This window comes from Bactrocera oleae, chromosome 2, assembly GCF_042242935.1.
Source record: "Bactrocera oleae isolate idBacOlea1 chromosome 2, idBacOlea1, whole genome shotgun sequence".
In the NCBI taxonomy this organism is placed as follows: domain Eukaryota; kingdom Metazoa; phylum Arthropoda; class Insecta; order Diptera; family Tephritidae; genus Bactrocera; species Bactrocera oleae.
Genome location: NC_091536.1, coordinates 4,879,976 through 4,898,010, shown reverse-complemented (window position 1 = coordinate 4,898,010; position 18,035 = coordinate 4,879,976). Strand labels below are relative to the sequence as shown.

The 18,035-nt window shown below is 41.0% G+C and overlaps 1 protein-coding gene across 1 annotated transcript in view; it reads right to left on the bottom strand.

The window, feature by feature from the left end:
* Positions 1 to 18,035, bottom strand: part of ctrip (E3 ubiquitin-protein ligase ctrip) — a 29,584-nt gene that overhangs the window by 7,084 nt on the left and 4,465 nt on the right. Inside the window, exons 2-6 of the mRNA XM_014234054.3 lie at positions 11,822 to 12,791; positions 10,060 to 11,499; positions 5,006 to 7,249; positions 3,542 to 3,625; positions 10 to 3,075 (exon numbers count right to left, since the gene is read on the bottom strand). Coding sequence (XP_014089529.2) covers positions 10 to 3,075; positions 3,542 to 3,625; positions 5,006 to 7,249; positions 10,060 to 11,499; positions 11,822 to 12,425 — 7,438 coding nt within the window. The 5' untranslated portion in view covers positions 12,426 to 12,791. The remainder of the gene's footprint in view (positions 1 to 9; positions 3,076 to 3,541; positions 3,626 to 5,005; positions 7,250 to 10,059; positions 11,500 to 11,821; positions 12,792 to 18,035) is intronic.

The window sequence follows — 18,035 nt, the reverse complement described above, 5'->3', positions numbered from 1 at the left end:
AGATCTTACTTGTGGCGCGACTTAGCAAATCGTGCATCGATGATGTGGACGAGCTACCGCCCTCGTCTTGGCGTGACTTTGAGCGACTGCTTGATTGAGATTTCCGTTTCGGTGGGACCTTGCGTTTCAACATATCTGACATTTTGTGTTGCAACGCTGAAGCTGACGAAGAAGACGCAGACGAGGAGCCTGCACTTGTGGCCGCTACGCCGCTGTTGCTGTGATAGTGTGGATCACAAATGTTTGTTGTGGGTGCGAACACCACTTGTGGCAAATGCTGCTGAGGAGGCGGATGTGCAATGATTGTTGTTGGGTTGACGCTAAGCGATGCACTAGATGACGAAGGCAGCAGTTCAACATGATGTGTGGGTGGTGGTGGTGGTGCATGTGGCTGGAAGTGCGGCGGTGGATGATGGAAGTGCCCGTGCACATATTGCCGTGGATCACCAGGCGGCAAAGGAGGAGCCGCACTTGTCGAATAAACAAAGAAATTGGGTGTCTGTGCCAGATGTGCGTGCGAGGGTGGACCTGCCGCTGACGGCGCAGAGCTGCTGTAGTGATAATGTAATTCGGCAGCCGTGCCAGCGGCACCTATGACTGTCACTGGCGGTGTAATACCAGCGTTAGAGTTGATGGTGAGGGCTAGGGAGCCAGCGGATTGCTGACGTGATTGCACACTGCCAGCAGGCATTTGTGGCATTAACAACGAACCAGAGCTGGGTGGCATAGCCAGCGTCACTTTTTGACCAGTACCAGCCGTACCCGAAGCGTTGGCAGTTAAGGCATTCATTGCATGTGAAAAGCTCTTGACTGTATACTGATGGTGATGCGCTTGATTGGCACCGGGTTTCGACGTATTAGGTGTTGAAGTGCCAGCTGTGGTTGATCCACCTGTTGACGCTGCATTGTCCATAAAGAACGGATTTACTTGCAAACCGGAAGCGGAAGGAGGCGCACTCTGTGAACCACTTGCTCCGGGTAATGACTTAGGTGAAGGATTGGCACAAATCGGGTTGTTAGGATCGGTGAGCTGAGTGATCTGATATATGACACCTTCGCGACGGAAATGTGTGCCGAACACGTCTGGCAATTTTTGCATTAATATCTCGGCCATTTGTAGTGCGCCGACTACAATGCGTAAGTCGTTACTACCCATCATCCCAGCTATGTGACTGGAGACCAGCTGATTTTTAAGAACATCCCGCAACAGTTCGGGTGTAGCGTAGTAGACCATTCGTAATAGTGCACGCAAACATTTGTAGCGCACATTTGGCCCGGCAGACGAACTATAAACTTCGTAAAGTACATTAAAAAGATTTTTAATGAATTCCGCAGCCAAACCACGTTCTTCTTTAAGACAAGCAATTCGAGCATCTACCGAAGCGCGACGACGTTGCTGTGCGCTGCTAGTGGCAGGCGTATTAGGTGCAGTGCTGGGTGTGTTAGATTGAGCCGATGTATTTGCCGCTGTATTCGCCACTGTATTAGTTAATGCGGTAATTGCTGTGGCGACCGCAGATGCAGACAAATCCTGACCAGCTGTTACTGATGACGCAGCTGCCGTCGGTGGTGGCAACGGTGGTACATAGTTTGGATTTATTTTGCGCTGCACTGGTCGCGTAGTGCCGGTGTCCTCGTTTATCTGCTGCATTGAGTGAAAGTCGACGGTGTACGTGCGACCCAATGTGCTTAAGCTGAACTCGTCATCAGAATTCAGATGTGCCGCCTCAATCATGCGCGAATCTATCGTTGAGTAGTTATGCCAAGTTCCTCGATCGTCGCGCCACTGCCATTGAACTTGATCCTGCGTGTTAAGTGTGGGCCGATCTAGCAGTGCGTCTACCGTGAATATGCCATCTGTTGGCAAACGAGGCATTAGTTCACCAATTAAGCATGTGATTTCGTACAGCTCGGACGGGGAGCGTGTAATGAGCTCTACATGCGATGTGGTTGATGTGTTCGGCTCTGCATTACCGGTTAGCAAGTAAAGCAAAGTGGATGCAATGTCGTTCTTCAACAATGAAATGGCTAGGTCGGGGCAGTTGCCGCACATTAGACTCAACATGCGTACGACGGATGTAAAAGTGCCGCTATTAAGTATGGTCGGTGTAACAACCAACAATTGCTGACAGTTTTTAAGTAACTCTTTGCTAGCGATCTCTTGCAAACGTTTCGGGTCATGCTGGAAGCTCTCTACCAAACGGCAAAACGCCGAGCAAACGCTCTCCACACATTTTTTATCTTGCTGCGACAATAAACGAGCCAAAAGCGGCAAACTTTCGGCGACGAAATGAAACTCCTCCGGATGTAAATTTAAACAACAGTTCGCAGTAATGGCAAGCGCCGCACGCTGTGCATTGATTGAAAAGAAATCGAGGAAAGTCAGACACGCCGATACGCCATTGGCTTGTAGTATGGCTTTGTTGTGACGACGCGACAGTATTTCTAGCGCAGTTAAACTCTGCTCAGCCACGTCCATGCATTGAATGGCTTGCAACTTTTCTAGAAATACCGGTACCGCTTCGACGACAGTGCCCGACGATCGGGGCAACGCTTCCAACATGTAGGCGAGTGCACGACACGCATTATTCATTATATCGAAATTATTTTCCATACGCAGTAGCGTAATCAGTGCCGGTACTACCTGTTTGATTGGGAAACCAGCTAAAGTGTCCTCATTACCCATCACTAGCATTTGGCACATTTCGATGGCCGCTTGCAGCTGTTGACTCTCATCGTGCGATTGTAAGCCTTGCAGTAATTGCTGTGCCTTCGATGAGCTGCTATTGCCGATGGTGCGATGCAGAATATGTGTCATACGTGGTCCCAGAGCGCCAAAGAGGTGCGGCGGTAAGCCGCGTGCCTCCAGTAACGCCTGCAGACGCCCCACTTCGCTGTCATCGCTTTCCGAGTCGGCATGCGAAGTGGCGGCAGTGGTGGCGCCCGCTCCGGTGTTTGTAGCCGTCGCGGTGGCGGAAGCGGTGCCCACACCGGCACCCGTACCAGCTCCCGCACTTGCGTTATTCGCTAAATTTGAATTGGCGGCGCCCAAGGCGGTTGAAACGCTGAGGTTAGCTGCAAGTAAAATATATATATACAATTGTAATAATCTATTATCATTTATAACAAATTTTACACGTAGGTTCAAAATATAATAGTGTACTGTAATAGAAATTATAAATTGAAATAAAAATAAATTGGAAATATTCAGTGCTGTCACCACTTAACAGGGCTGTATGGAGGGAGAGCAGTCAAAGGATATGGTTAACCGGGATATTAAAGGCATATTTGAGTCTTAGAAAATTAGGAAATAATTTAGCATATTTTTGAGAGCAGCTAAATTGCAAAGCATAAAAACTCATAAATATACAAACGTTCATATACATATATACAAAATAATAAAAAGGATACGAAAACATAACTAGATGATGATGCATATTATGAGAGGAGATGATTGATTACATTTGGTAAACACATGTCGTCATCTATTTTTCTTCGTTTTGTTTATCATCTTTCTTGTTTTTTTTTCAATTACAATTACCTGTGGTCGATTGTCCACCAATGTTCGGCGGTCCACTAGACGGTTGTTGTGCCATTAAACTATAGCTTAATGCATCCGCAGAAGCTGTTGTGTACAAATTAGCGTGCGTTGTTTTTGTTGAGGTGGTAGTGGGTGGTAGATTAGAATGCGCCATGAAAGTAGATAATTTTGCTAGTTTCTTATTAAAATCATTTAATATGCTTAAAAAATTCTACACAACTCTACACAAATCTTAAAATAACTTTAATAGCAACCATTCCTGCATTCTGCCCACGACCACGACCTCCAAAGAGCCATTAAATAACCTTGACCGCCCATAAATGGTTAAAGGGTACTGCTTCAAACATTAGCACATATTTATATACAACGTTTACAATCTGCTATGAAAAAAGCTAACTTCCAACCGAGCCAAAATTAAAACAATTTTATTTTTTAAATAATGGTTGGGATATTTGACAATTTGTTTATGGTTTTTGGTCACAAATTATATTAAATAAAATCTTCCATAGGACCAAAGAAATAATTACCAGTGTGAACTTCTACCAATATTAAAGTTTTAAAAAAATTTATATTCATTATAGAAATGTTTGTATTTGGAAAATTAAATATTTTGATTATTATATTGTGAAAATAAACTGTAGAAGCTTTATCGGAAGCAACTGACAAATTTGCGGGGGAAAGATACGGTCGGCGTTAACATTATATTCCTAAAATAATATTTGTATATATAATAATACTACCAACATCAATATCTATAAAATAGGCGCAAAAAAATATATATACATATATGACGGATTAATACCGTTAGAAGAAGTTGAAAAGATGCGCTTCGTCTTTCATGATGATCGGAATTTATTCAGGAAATGTACACAGAAATGAAATAAATTTACTAACTTTTTAAACTAGCATGATGACATCATTTTGAGAACTTTTCAGAGAATGGTAATCAAGGGCATAACGTTCAATACGCCATAATATAAATTGAGAGACTATCTTTCTTGTAGCTTGGTAGAATTATTGGCCGGGAAAGATTCAGAATTTCACTTCAGATGGATATGTATTATAACTTGCAGAATAACAGTATGTAGGATCCCTCTTTTTTTGTGGAAGTAGACTTTGAACATAACCGTTTATTGCCGTATGTTTGTTTTTAGAGTAAGTAAGTTAAAGTATGCTAGCTTGGGCACTACATGTATACGATCTATTTATATACCACGATTACTTAAACCAACACCTTTTAATGTCCAGTTTACCAATATGTACAGTTATAAACATTTGAATTAAAAATAAATCGAAAAGGTAAAAAAATCTTTTGTGAATGTAGTGGACTAAAACTAAACACTGCACAGGCATTGGCGGCATAGTTAGAACCAAATATGTGAAGAAAACTAATTTTAGAGAACGAAAACGAAAACGTAAACGAAAACCAAAAACATCAACCCCGCATTTGCTGCACAAACTTACCGCTCGCTTTATTATGCGCATTCAAATTTATGTGGCTACTATTCGTTGCGACAGTGGCGCCGCTAGCGGTGGCGGTGTTGGCAGCAGCGGTGGTAGAGTTGGCATTAGCGGTGGCGATGGCGGCAGCACTCGCAGACGACGCACCAACGAAGTGACTCGATGGCATGGCGTTTGTATGCGCATTGGTAGCAGTGGCGCGATAGTTATAGAGGAAGCCAGGCTGCATTATGGTAGCACGATGATGCACTTGTTGCTGTTGCAGATGCTGTTGTTGTTGTTGCATTAATGATGGGTTTTGATTTTGTTGCGTTGTGCCTATGGCAACAACAACCGCACCACCCGGCGCAGCAACCGACTGATGGAGCATTTGTTGATGGTGTTGTTGCTGTTGGTGCTGCAGCAGTGTTTGCTGTTGCATTTGGTTATGATGATGATGGTGGTGATGATGAGGATGCGTAGGGGCAAGTGAATGTGGTGGATGGTGAAGATTGTATTGTTGATGGTTTCCAATGGCAGAGGTAGCTGTCAATGGTATGGCACCGCCACCGCCGCCACCACTCGTTGCTGCTAATAGTGTTGGTGCTGATACAACTGCAGCATTGTGTACGCCGAGGCCGCTGCTACCCGCCCCATTGCCACTTGCGCTTCCACTCCCGCTGCCACTGCCGTGTTGCGCTGCCGAACTGACGCAAGAACCCGTTTTGCTTCGTGAACTGCGCCTCAGCGAATGCGAAGAATGTGACGGTGGCGCTGCCGACGCTAAAGCTGCTCCTCCCGATGTACCTGCCGATGTGTTGGATCCTCCTCCACCCACTCCTGCAACGATCGCCGTACGATTGCTGCCGTAACTGTGCGGTGGTGGCGCTCCTTGAGCGTTCAAATGCGGTGTAAAAGATGCTGTGGTAGCAGTCGAACGATCAACAATCAATCCAGCACCTAATCCAATGTCAATAGAGGCCGGATGTACTTGGTGATGACGCGCGGTTGTTGTTGCTGTAGGCGGCGGCTGCGGCACTGTATGTGGAATGCGATGTAGAGGTTGTGGTGCTTCCGGCTGTATGTGGCCGAGCGGCAACGGTAGTGCTGGTACAGGCGGTGGCTGCTGTGATTGGTGCAGATGGGGACTCGAATGGATATAGCGCCCACCGAGTTGTGTATGCAGCGGCTGTTGTGGATTTTGTTGGTGCTGTTGCTGCAAGGTTTGCGGCAGTGGTGGTGGTGCTTGTTGTTGCTGCTGATAGATAAGCGGTGCTGTACTTATGGGAGCTGCACCAGCGACAGGTCCTGTTGATTGATAATGATTAAGATTCAAGTTTAATATAGCTGATGTTGAAGCGGCAACTGCAGCTGCAGCGGCCGTTGTTGCTGCTACTGCGCTGTTGTTGGGGTAAGTCGCGTGATAAAAATGTACAGCTTGTGGTTGTTGCTGTTGCACCTGAGATTGCAATTGCACTTGTGGGTGCTGGTTTTGGTGTTGTTGTTGTTGTTGTGGGGAACGCGTTTGGTGTTGCTGATGTTGATGTTGATGATGATGTTGCTGATGAGGTTGATGATTGTGGTGTAAATTATGGTGTTGCACCTGCAGCTGTGACTGATAATTTGTCTGTGCGTTAAAATAGTGATGGGTACTGCTAGCTGGGACTGGTACGTGCAAATAATGCGATTGCTGCGGCACCTGCTGCTGCGCTAATAAAATTTGTGGCACCACCTGTGACTGCCCTTGCTGGTTATAGTGTGTTAGTAACTGGTGCGACAACTGTGAATGTTGTGGCAACGCGTGCTGATACTGAGCTTGTGGTTGTGGCTGTGATTGAGATTGTGGCTGTTGTCCAAATGTTGCAGCTCCTGCTACACCTGAGATGGACGCGCCACCTCTGTTGCCTCCCGCAATTGTGGCTGCGCCTGTTAAACCGCCAGCAACAAAATCTGTGCTGCCACCACTGCTGCGCGTCTGTCGTGCCCCCAGATTTGGGGCCTTATTGTAGCCCGTCGTCGTTACTGCGTTTGTTGCAGCAGACTCAATAATACCAAAATTCTTGTTGCTTAAACGCCCGCTGTTGCTGCCTATGCTCTTCTCAATCCTGCCGCTGCGGCTCTTGCTACTGCGCTTACTATTGCTACTAGTTTGATTCTGTAGGAATTGTACTTGACGTTGTCGACTCTTCTTATTACTCTTCTTTGCGCTCCTCTTGTTGATACGACTAACAACAAAGCTTTGACAATCGGAAACGTTTGTGTGATTACCTTTGAAACGCGTTGGGGGGAATCAAACAGAAGAAAAGTCTTGTTGTAGTTGTTGATGATATTGATAAGTTTTTGTTTTCGATTTGATTTTTTTTTTTTTTGTTTTGTTTTGTTTATAATTAAATTTTAATTTATTTCCTGTGTGAAAGTAACGAGTTTGTTCTATTGTTCTGGTATTATTATGGAAGACTGCTAATGAATTAACGAGAATGAGGGTGTTGGTGGTGACTGTGGTGGTTGGTAAGTTGTGGATGGCTGATGACTGGTATCAGCGAAGATGAAATCAATCGATGAATTGGTGTTTAATTGCTGCTGCTTTGTGACAACGACGACGATGATGTTGTTGTTGCCGACGCGCGTCCACGTCGCAACCAAACAAATCGATGCATAAGAAATATTTACACGTGCTCTTGCCGGGCACTTCGTTTACGCTCACTTTCGCACACCTGCTCAGGACTTTTTGTACATATGTATGTATGTATGCTGTTGATTTTCCTTGACACTACTAATTCTTTACACAGTGATTTACACAAATTTACCTTATGCGTTTCTTTGTATACACCCTTTACGTTGTTGTTGTTGATGCTGTTATTTTTGTGCTCAAGTGCCTCGATTACAGAATATTGCAACACATAAGACTGTAGATACTGGAATCGCTGAACACGTCGTCGGAGACAACAACAACAACAACATCATCATCATCACCATCATTCACAACAACACATGGCAGTTTTTTACGCCGAATGATTCATGTACGTATTTATAGGTTATTTATATTCTTAATAAATTTTTTGTTTAAAAAAAATTTCGTTATTTTTGAACTTGAAACTTTTTGTTAAAAACAATAATAATAATAATAAGTACAAAATTCAATTCTTTAATGTACGAAAACAGAAAACGTAAGCAAATTATAATTTAAAAAGACAACACCAAGTAGTACTCTCTTCAACAACTACAACTGCAACAACAGCAACGTGCAAAAATTAACCCTTTGAGTTCGATTTTTTGTTTAATTTAAATGTACATAAGTACTCTTATTATATTTTGAAGTATATATATATATATATTTTGTTTTTAAATCACATTTGTGTGCGGGACGCAATGCCTCGCCTCTGCGTTATTAACCCCTTTTTTTCTGCGCTCCTTTTCTTTTTTTTATTTCATTATTATTATTGTTATTATTTGTGCCCTTTAATTTTTCTCTACAGCACTGCATAGTGTCATTTTAAACTATACGAGCATGCTTTTTCTTCCTTGAAATCAATTTTGAAATATTTCTGTTGGCTAATCCACTCACCGTGTTTTCTTTTTTCGACACGTATCAAATCTTCATGTAGTGCTACTGATAAGAATATAAAAGAAATAACGCCTGCTATTGAATTTTGCGATTCTCCTAAAAATATCTGAGCTGGTTCATCGCCATCGTTGTTGTCATCTGCCAGAGCTGCCGCCTCCAATCGCTAACAGTGATTTGTATTTAGAAAGCAGTGCTTTGAAAATTAACCTACCTTCTATGCCTCCTTTGCTTCGTAAACAAAGCGAGTAATATTTGGTATATGACTAGTCTCAAACATTGTGACTTATACATAGGTATATTTATGTAATAACAACAGATAATGAAATACATATAAAGAAAAAATCCAAAAGAAAATTCCTTTCGACAAGAGTGGGCCCGCCCACTTGTCTTATATCGTACGAGTATTTAGATAATTAAGTATGATAATTTCTGAACAAAAGCACAGGTTAAGTGTAAGTAAGTACAGGTGCATAATAAATGATTAATAATTGATAGCATTATTGATTAGTAAACATTGAATATATTAAAAAGGTTTACTCAAGTATATAAAAATTATTATCTTTTCATAAATAGCTGCTCAGCCCTTTTAAAAGGTGACAGCACTATATTTCCCAATTTATGAACGTTTTATTTTTTTTAAGCTTGTTCCGAGACATGAATGTCATAATCAAATATGTACATTAGTGTATGAAAACATGGTATTTATATAGGTATGTACGTTTGTGCATAATTCTATTCACTAAAATATAATATTTACAATTTAAGTATTTATGTACATATACTTATAGAAAAACAAAATGAGAGTTTTGGTAAATGCCATACAAACTGACCGTTTGAAATAAAACTTTTTTATTATAAGAGATGGCTTCACGAAAGTTGGCATGACTAAGGTAACGGTACAATCTCCGAACAAAATGTTCACATTGGACCTATATAGTATATAGCTGCTATACAAAATTACCGATCAAAATCAAGTTTTTCTATGGAAGCTTTTTTATTTGTGAAGGGTATTATAGCTTCGGCACAAGCGAAGTTTACGGTTTTTCTCATTTTAATTAATTTGAAACCATTTATTCTAGTTTGGCACATGTAAGCAGTGGCGATTAAATACACAGACACATAGCAGCCCAAAGCTCTCATTTTATAACCGAAACAAATAAATTCAAGTTTGCACTTTCGATTCTACATACGAGTATACATATGTACATAAACATATACGTTTCATAAGAAAGTTCAAACAATTCAGCTACGTATCAAATGCTAAAAATAAGTCGCTGTACATCGTTTATATAATTGTTGTTATTATGGTTGTAGTAGCCAATTTACAGAAACAAATACAACTTAGGCCAATTCTTATTTATCAAGCTGATTATTATGTTGTGTAAAAGTGTGGCACATTTTGTTTAGTGTGCATTTATCATTTCCTTTATTTCGTGCTTGTTTTGAATATTTGTATTTAGCATTGCATTTTGTATTCCATCAAAAACGGTAGAAACTCTGAAGAAAAACTCACCTTCAACAGCTTCCTCAGAATCCTCTGTGGCTAGTTCTTCGTCCTCTTCTTCAACGATATCGTCGTCGTCTTCCTCCTCTTCGTCGTCGATATCGTCGTCTTCGTCGTCGACGTCTTCCTCTTCTTCCTCGTCTTCGTCGTCGTCGTCTTCAACGTCGCCGTCGCCGCGTATAACAACGTCCCCTTCGGCTAAAATCGAATCGTCCTCTAGATCGGCCGCCTCGTTATCGTCGTCGTAGATATCAACGTTATCTTCAGAGTTTTCGTTCTCCTCTACTTCGCCGGCGCTAATTGCACCCACAGCAAAGACACCCTCGTCGTTTGTAACGCTGTCGTTGTTAAAATTTGTATTCGATGCGTTTGAAGCGTTGCTCGCAGTAGACGAACTGCCAATACCAGTGTTTGTATCGTTTACAAACGATATCAGCTGATGATAGTTGCGTAAACTCTTACGATATTTACAATATCTGTCGACGCTAGCTAAAGCTCCAGCAGCGGTCGTTGTTCGACTACTGGACGGTCCTGCTCCTGCTGCGTTACTAGCTACAACTGTAGCTGATGGTGCGGCGCTCTGATTTTGTAAAGAATTTTTGTTTGCTGTGTCAACGGTTGCAGTAGTTGATGTTGATTTCGTATTTAATTTTATTCGACTGCCTACAACTGATAAGAAAGTGCGAGTGTTGTGCTGTTGGTTTTGTTGCTGCCTCTTATCACCACTACCACATTCACTTTTGCGTAAGCCAGACGACGTTGCTGTGGCGCTGCTGCTCTGAAGACTTTTACTTTGCCTTGAATTTGCTCGGCTGCTCTTTCCCTCGGCAGTTGTGTTGAGCTTACGATTTTTCTTCTCTTGTTGTTGTTGTTGTTGGTTGTTATCGCTGCTATTATCGGCACTGTCGTCTGCGAAATGTGCTGTTCCTCGTTTGTTGAGCGCTGCAGTACGACTGTGACTGATTTTACGTGTTTTTCGAAAATAATTTAGTAAGTTACTTTTTGTATGGCCGGTGCTGGTGCTACTGCCGCCGCTGCTACTGCTCACACTAAAGCTGTTGCGTTGCGTTCCTGTTTCTGTTGTTGCTGTAGACACTGACTCAATGTGTTGACTGCTTTTATTATTAATTTTATTAAAGACACTCCCGCTACTTTTGCTCCCACTGCCACGTGTATGCTTCTTGGCCGATACGAGTGGAAGTGAATGTCTATTACTTCGATTGCTAGTGGCACTAACAAGTTTGTGTGCGTCTTCTGTGGTAAGTGTCTTAGAGCGAGTGCGCTGTGCAACACAATCGCCCGAATTAAAACCAACTCCTAAGTCCTCTGTTGATGTAGCTGACGCTATAAAGTTTTTGTTGTGCGCAGTTGTTGTTGTTGGGTGTGTTGATGTGCTAGCAGATATGTTAGTAGTATGATAACGGCGCTTCTTAAGTGGTGAACTTGAATCTGCCGAATGATTCGCAATCAGGGTTATTTGCAAATAATTCCAAAATATAATTAAAATACCAATGACGGTGTTAGTTTAAATAGCTACCCTAGCAGGTTTGACAATTGTAAATTTATACATGTGCTCAAATGGCAACTACCGTTATTAAACTACTTATACTTAAATTTGTATAAACCATAAAGGTCGCCATAGAAAAGTATTATTTATACCGACCTCGCTGTTCTTCTACCAGATTATTCATCAAAAAAATATTTTTTTACTATTTTACTATAATTTTAATACATAAGTCAATTGTCAAACCAACACAGGTCCCCTTCTTACCGTGATTGCTTTTTTGTTGTGATGAAATTGTCGCTGTTGCTGTAGCTGTTGTGGACTTTAGTTGCTGCTGATCGTGGTGGCGTTTGCGGTCACTACGTGTAGCACTTATTGCACTGGATGAAGCGGTATCAACTCCAGCGGTACTGTTATTGATGGCTCCTCGTGACGACGCTCGCTTTCCGGTAAAATTGCTACTCTGACTGGTGTTATGCACTGCTCCAGTTCCAGTTGCAGTTCCTGTTGCCGCTCTTGCGCGACTTTTGGTGTGAATGCGTTTATTCGAACTACTCACACTAGACGGCGTTTTATTTTGTAAATGTTGTTGCGCTATTGTAGTAGCGATATCACTGCCACTACCACTTCCGGCACTGCTGGTTGTATGTTGTTGTTTGTTGTTTTTATTGGCGAATTGTTGTAATTTGATTTGTTTTTGACGATTATATTGTGTTTGTTGTGTTGAACGTTGCTTTTGCTTCAGTTGTCTGCTGCGTCGTGTTTTAGTTGTGGTTGTTGTTGTTGCTGGCGCCGTGGTAGCTATGGTGGTGCTGTCGTCGTGCCCCTCCGTCACTGCAGAGAGCGATTGACTGTTAACGGATTCGGCCATAGACGACACTTAACCGCACTTTCGATCACACTAAACATGCCCTCGCAACACTTGTGTCCTTTTTCGTGTTATAGCCAACTTAATTTCTTTACACGATATTAAAGGAAAATAGAAAAATAAAAATAAATTACGTTTTGCACTTTCGAACTGTAGCTGTAATGCTGGCTAATTAGGCTTTGCTTATAAATTAAAATATATTTTCTAGCCGATTTTTATAAGCACAAACGGTATATATTCACGACACCAAGTCACAGGACAATATTTAAGTTATTATTGAAGTTATATTTTCGATTTCAATACGTTTGCTGCCACTTTCTCACTGCTCACTGCTGTGTGTATTTTTACTGATCAACCTCTTCGGAGAAACTGCAATTGTAGAAATTTCTATAATTAATGTGGTGAATTCAGTGATTTTTTGTTTGAAATTGAAATGCATCGGTTTTTAATACACAAATAATTTAATCAAAATATCAAAATTTTCATAAAAAAAATAAAAAAACAATGAAGAAAATCTCATGACAATATTGTTGATTGAAAAAGCATTGAGAACATACGCATACAACTAAGGATTATATTTTATAAATATTTACGTATGCATATCCGACCAAGAACTATTTAACTCAACAACTACGTAAATCCGTCCGAAAACCTATGTTAATGCCTTGATACTCGATTTTGTAGGTTATACTTGTAAGATTATAAATATGAACTAAATAAAAATAAACTTTAAAACACTCGTAACTTCGGTAATTTGACACAGCATTTTTGACATAATATCTCATTCAATTGAGTGGATAGGAGCAAAATTTACGAAGTTACGAGTATTTTTATACCTATCTTATGAACGTTTTATATCAGATTTCAAAACTTTCAAACTTTTTCCGAAAATTCACGTTTACAGAGTTAGTTACCGTCATAAATAAAGTGTTTTCAAAGAGTGAAAAATTAAAAAAAGCGTTACATGTCAAAGCGAATATTTATTTTTCAGAGACGCTCCAGAGCAATTGCTGCCATTGCCGTTTTTTAATATTTCTCCATGAAAATTTAACACAATGATCTTCGAATGTCATATTATAATGTACCATTGGCCTTTAAAAATCGATTTTAATTGTTTCATAAAAATGTCATAAAAACACGCCTTGTTTTACACGAATTTAAGCTAATCCCCCGTTAATACTTTTTTTTATTACTATTACTCAAGGGAAAAAGCGAGGTATAGCCAAGCTTCAAAGTGAAATAGCGTTCGTTTGATAAGAAATACTAAACAAGCACCGTTCACAGCTGTGATATGATAAAGAAGAATAAAAGATATATGAAGCCTAAACATTTCTTTTGACTCAGTAAAATTGAATAGGAAATTCCAATAACAATGACATGGTAGCTTACAACAAAGCAACTAGGTACATATCTACATATATACATACATATATATGTACATATCTACATATATACATACATATATATGTACAAATGTAAATCTTATTAGCCAGGTCGGGGTGTAAAAATGACCTTATAGGACAGCGATATAGATAAGAGAGAACTGCATCAGCACACTCAGCAATGACAAAAATGTAAGGAGAGTATACGTTTGAGTAAGAACCAGAGTGTGTTGAGTGGAAAAACAAAAATGAGTGCTTGAGTGCAGTTTTCTCAGTACACCTCGTGCTCGGCTACTCTTCCGAGTATCTACAGCTGTTTATATGACTATTTGTAGCAATTTTACAGAGCATTAAAACAAAAAAAACGTACAACAAAAGAAAAATAGATTTAAAAAAAAACTAAGTAGGTGCACTAGCTTACACACATACATGAGCGCACAAGTAAATAACAAAATCAGCTGTTTCAAGTTTGTTTATATTTTGTTTCTCGTTTTCTGCTTTGCTTATTGCTTTCGTCGCAAATGGCAAGACGGCACAAGGAACAAGTTTTACACAACAACAACAATAATACTTTATTATATGCTTAGTGAAACAGCAAGTATATACGTTGCGAGCGGATTTATGAGGTTTAATATACACGAGTACTTGGTTGTTGAGAGATACAAATCGAAATGCAAATGTATATAACAGGCAGGCATACTCAACAAACTTATTGTAGAAATGTATTAATATACATATATGTACATAGTACTATTTGCTCATTATTAAGATGTTGAACGCTCAGAAATTACATGACGTCAACGTTTTATTGTTATTCTAAATAAAATAAAATTAAAATAATTAGTGAGAAATCAAGGTAAGTTTAAGCATATAAATATATATTTGTGCATATAGAAATTGAAAATCAAACGTCAAAAAGTATACATATGTGCATACATTTGGACTTAAGTTCGTAATTTTCATTTTTTTTTTATTGCACAATAAAACGAGTTTGACGCATCATGCCTGCTATATATTGGTATATATTATACACATTTGTATTTATGTAGAGGAAACGTTGAGCAAGTTCAACCGAATTGTGCCCTTTTACCCACAGCCCGAAGAGTTTGGCGTTACCTCCAACAAGTAGTCAAACGGGTAGAGAACACTACAGCCAAGTTGGCTCTGGTTAGGGCCCTAAGTCTGTATGTTGGCTATTCGTTGATTGGATGGCTATCAATATACTATGCTCTTGTTTATCTTAGAGCAAGTAAAACATATACAACACAGCCCGAGGAGACAAGTTCCAATATACGGAACAGAATACATTTCCAACACACAATTAAAATAATTTTAATAGACCTGAACATGATGAACATTAAACTCAAATCAGCGGCCTCCATGCAGAAGAAATTAGTTGACAACAATGCTAAATTATCGTAGTGAACCGAGAGTTCTACTCCATTGATATATCATTGTATGTAAAAAATCTAACAGTCAGCAATGTTATTGGGTAATAAGAGTACTTCAACTCGGTAGAATTCTGCCGCGAATTTCAGGCGCCTTGTCGTGGTGCAGGGGCTTAAGTCGCAAGGCATTCTCGGCACCTCCCAACCGGTGTTAGAGGTGCTGCTTGGCAGTTCTCATGCGAGTTGTCAGAGGCCGCTTGCGTGGGGCAATCAAGAGGTGTCACCTCCTAATCGAGAGTGTTGCGGCTCATGTGCACATTGGATAATTTGCAGCCAGAAGATTAATTCGGCTGTATTCGAACGGAGCCTTCCTAACAAAGGGCCGCATTGGGAAGTTATGGTGGCCTTACCTCGTTATGGAGCTCTGGATGGCAGACATTTGTGTTACCCTTCTTAAACACTGTCCCGACGGTTCACCACGTTAAGACCGCAAGGGTAGTTAGAACAAGATGGACAACAACGACAACGACAACACCGGTGCAGGTAAGGGAACAAATGCTTATAGCGGAACAATTGACAGAATACTGGTGGACGAGGAAGGCATTCACTCCGCCACTAGTACGGCCAAGCAGGCTGCTACTGCTGAGGCCATGAGTCCCCAGTGAGAAGACAGGGGGTGCTACGTTCCACGCAGGACCTTCTAGAGAAGCTAAAGGAAAGGAAAGGGCTCATGGAACCGATTCTATAGTGGTAGCCAATTCGGAAGTTGTCCAGGTGAACCTGCATCACGCGGCGTCAACCTCGGCTGTCATCGCGAGCAGGTTCACATCGGATAACCTGGACATCTTGCTGATTCAGTAACCGTGGTCCACAAAAAGGACAGAGGGCTCAAAACGAATGCAAATAAGGTAATCTGGGATTTTTTTAAGGAGGGACCTAGAACCTGTATGGTAGTGTGGAACCTTTATAGTAGTTTGGAACGATATTGATTAAATCTGCGTTTCACAGTTCTTAGCACAGGACTTGGTCACTGTGCAGGGCAAGGACATCGAAGGTGAGGACTTCGTCCTGGCAGCGGCCTACTTTCGGGGGAGACACTGACAGCACCACCAGAGGCCGTGCATAGTCTAGTAGACTACAGTCGCTTATCCTAGGAGGCGACGCGAACGCCCACTACAGGGAATGGGACACTACGTACTGCAACGGGATATCTTGGAATTGATCATTGTTAGTAATTTAAGTATTAGAAATGTGTGTTGTGAACCCACGTTCGTTACAAGAAATAGAAGGAAGGTGCTAGACATTACATTGGGTAACGATCTTATGAAAGGACTGATCTCATAATGGTGCGTGTCATTAGAGTCCTCCGTATTGCTAGGAACACAGATTGGGTTGCGATTCGGGATACGCTAAGGATGAATATTAGTAGGGAAGGGGAGCTAGACAAAGTGCTACGACTTGAGGACTGGAAAGCAAATAGTCTGAGACACCAGAGACAAGACTGACACAGTATTAGGTATTAAAAGATCGAATGGGACCTATACGACCAGCGCAGAAGAAAGAGCTATGGCCCTTCTGCTTGTGCATTTCTTGGAGACAATTCGGCAAGACCAGTGTCAATCTGTGGTCGAACACCAGCCATCTCGGCTGGATTGTATAATCGCAAGACAGCATTTTACTGCGGACTCAACTAAATATGGCTTTTTTCGCGAAATATAAATCTTCGGGGGCGAATGGCATCTTTCCAGCACTTCTGCAACAGGGGGAGCAAGTCTTACTGTTCTTGAGAGATAGCCTAGGGTTGGCGTATAAACCAGAACCATTGCGGATTGCAAAGGTGATCTTCATACCCAAAGCAGGAAAGGACTATTTACTGGCGAAATCCTTTAGGCCAATTAGTCTCACTTTCTTCGTACTAAAGAGTATGGAAAAGATCAAAGATCACGAAATAAGATCAAAGGCGTTGAAGGCGGCTCCCCTAGATGCGAATCAGCATGTTGATAGAGCAGGTAGGTCAACTAACACTGGTCTGTACGAGTTATCTTCGGAAATTCAAAGTTCGCTGAATGGTGGAGAAGTGATGCTATGCACCTTTCTAGATATCGAAGCTGCTTTTGACAATACGTCTCACGAAAGCATGGCAAGAGTACTAGAGAAATGGATAGTGGCAGCACCGCTACGCAGATAGATAGAGGCCGTACTGCGCACTAGGATACCTGAAACTGCAGTAGGGGACAGGAGGATTCGTCTCGGCACAACAAGAGGCTGCGCACAGGGTGGAGTGTTATCCCCTCTATTATGGAGTGCTCAAAACACGAGTGTTTCGACAATTTAACAGTTTGCGTATATACAGACAGACATAACTAAATAAACATAACTCGTCGCGCTGATCATTTATATATAATTATATACTTTTTGGGGTCTCCGACGTTTCTTTTCTGGCGAAATAATAAACACTATTCAGGGTATAAAAATTCTGCATGTGTGGAGTGAACTTGATGTTGTTAGGATCTAAATGGAGCCAAGTGAGCTATAACCTGATCACCCCTGGTTTATAACATCGAATTACATTTGTATATATGTATATTAAACATTTTAAATAATTTATTAATATATAATCTTATTAACCTCGTACAAATTATTAATACTCCACCAGAGAATAAGTCGCAAGCACATACAAATTCTAGAAGTGAAAAGGTGTTTAAAAGCTTTTCCAAGAAAAGATTGCACCTGCAAAGCATTTTCATTTTTCATCATTTATAGCTACATATGTACGTAACTATGTATGCAAGTATGTATGTATGAACATGGAAACACAGCGTCGAAAGATCATCAAATACCAT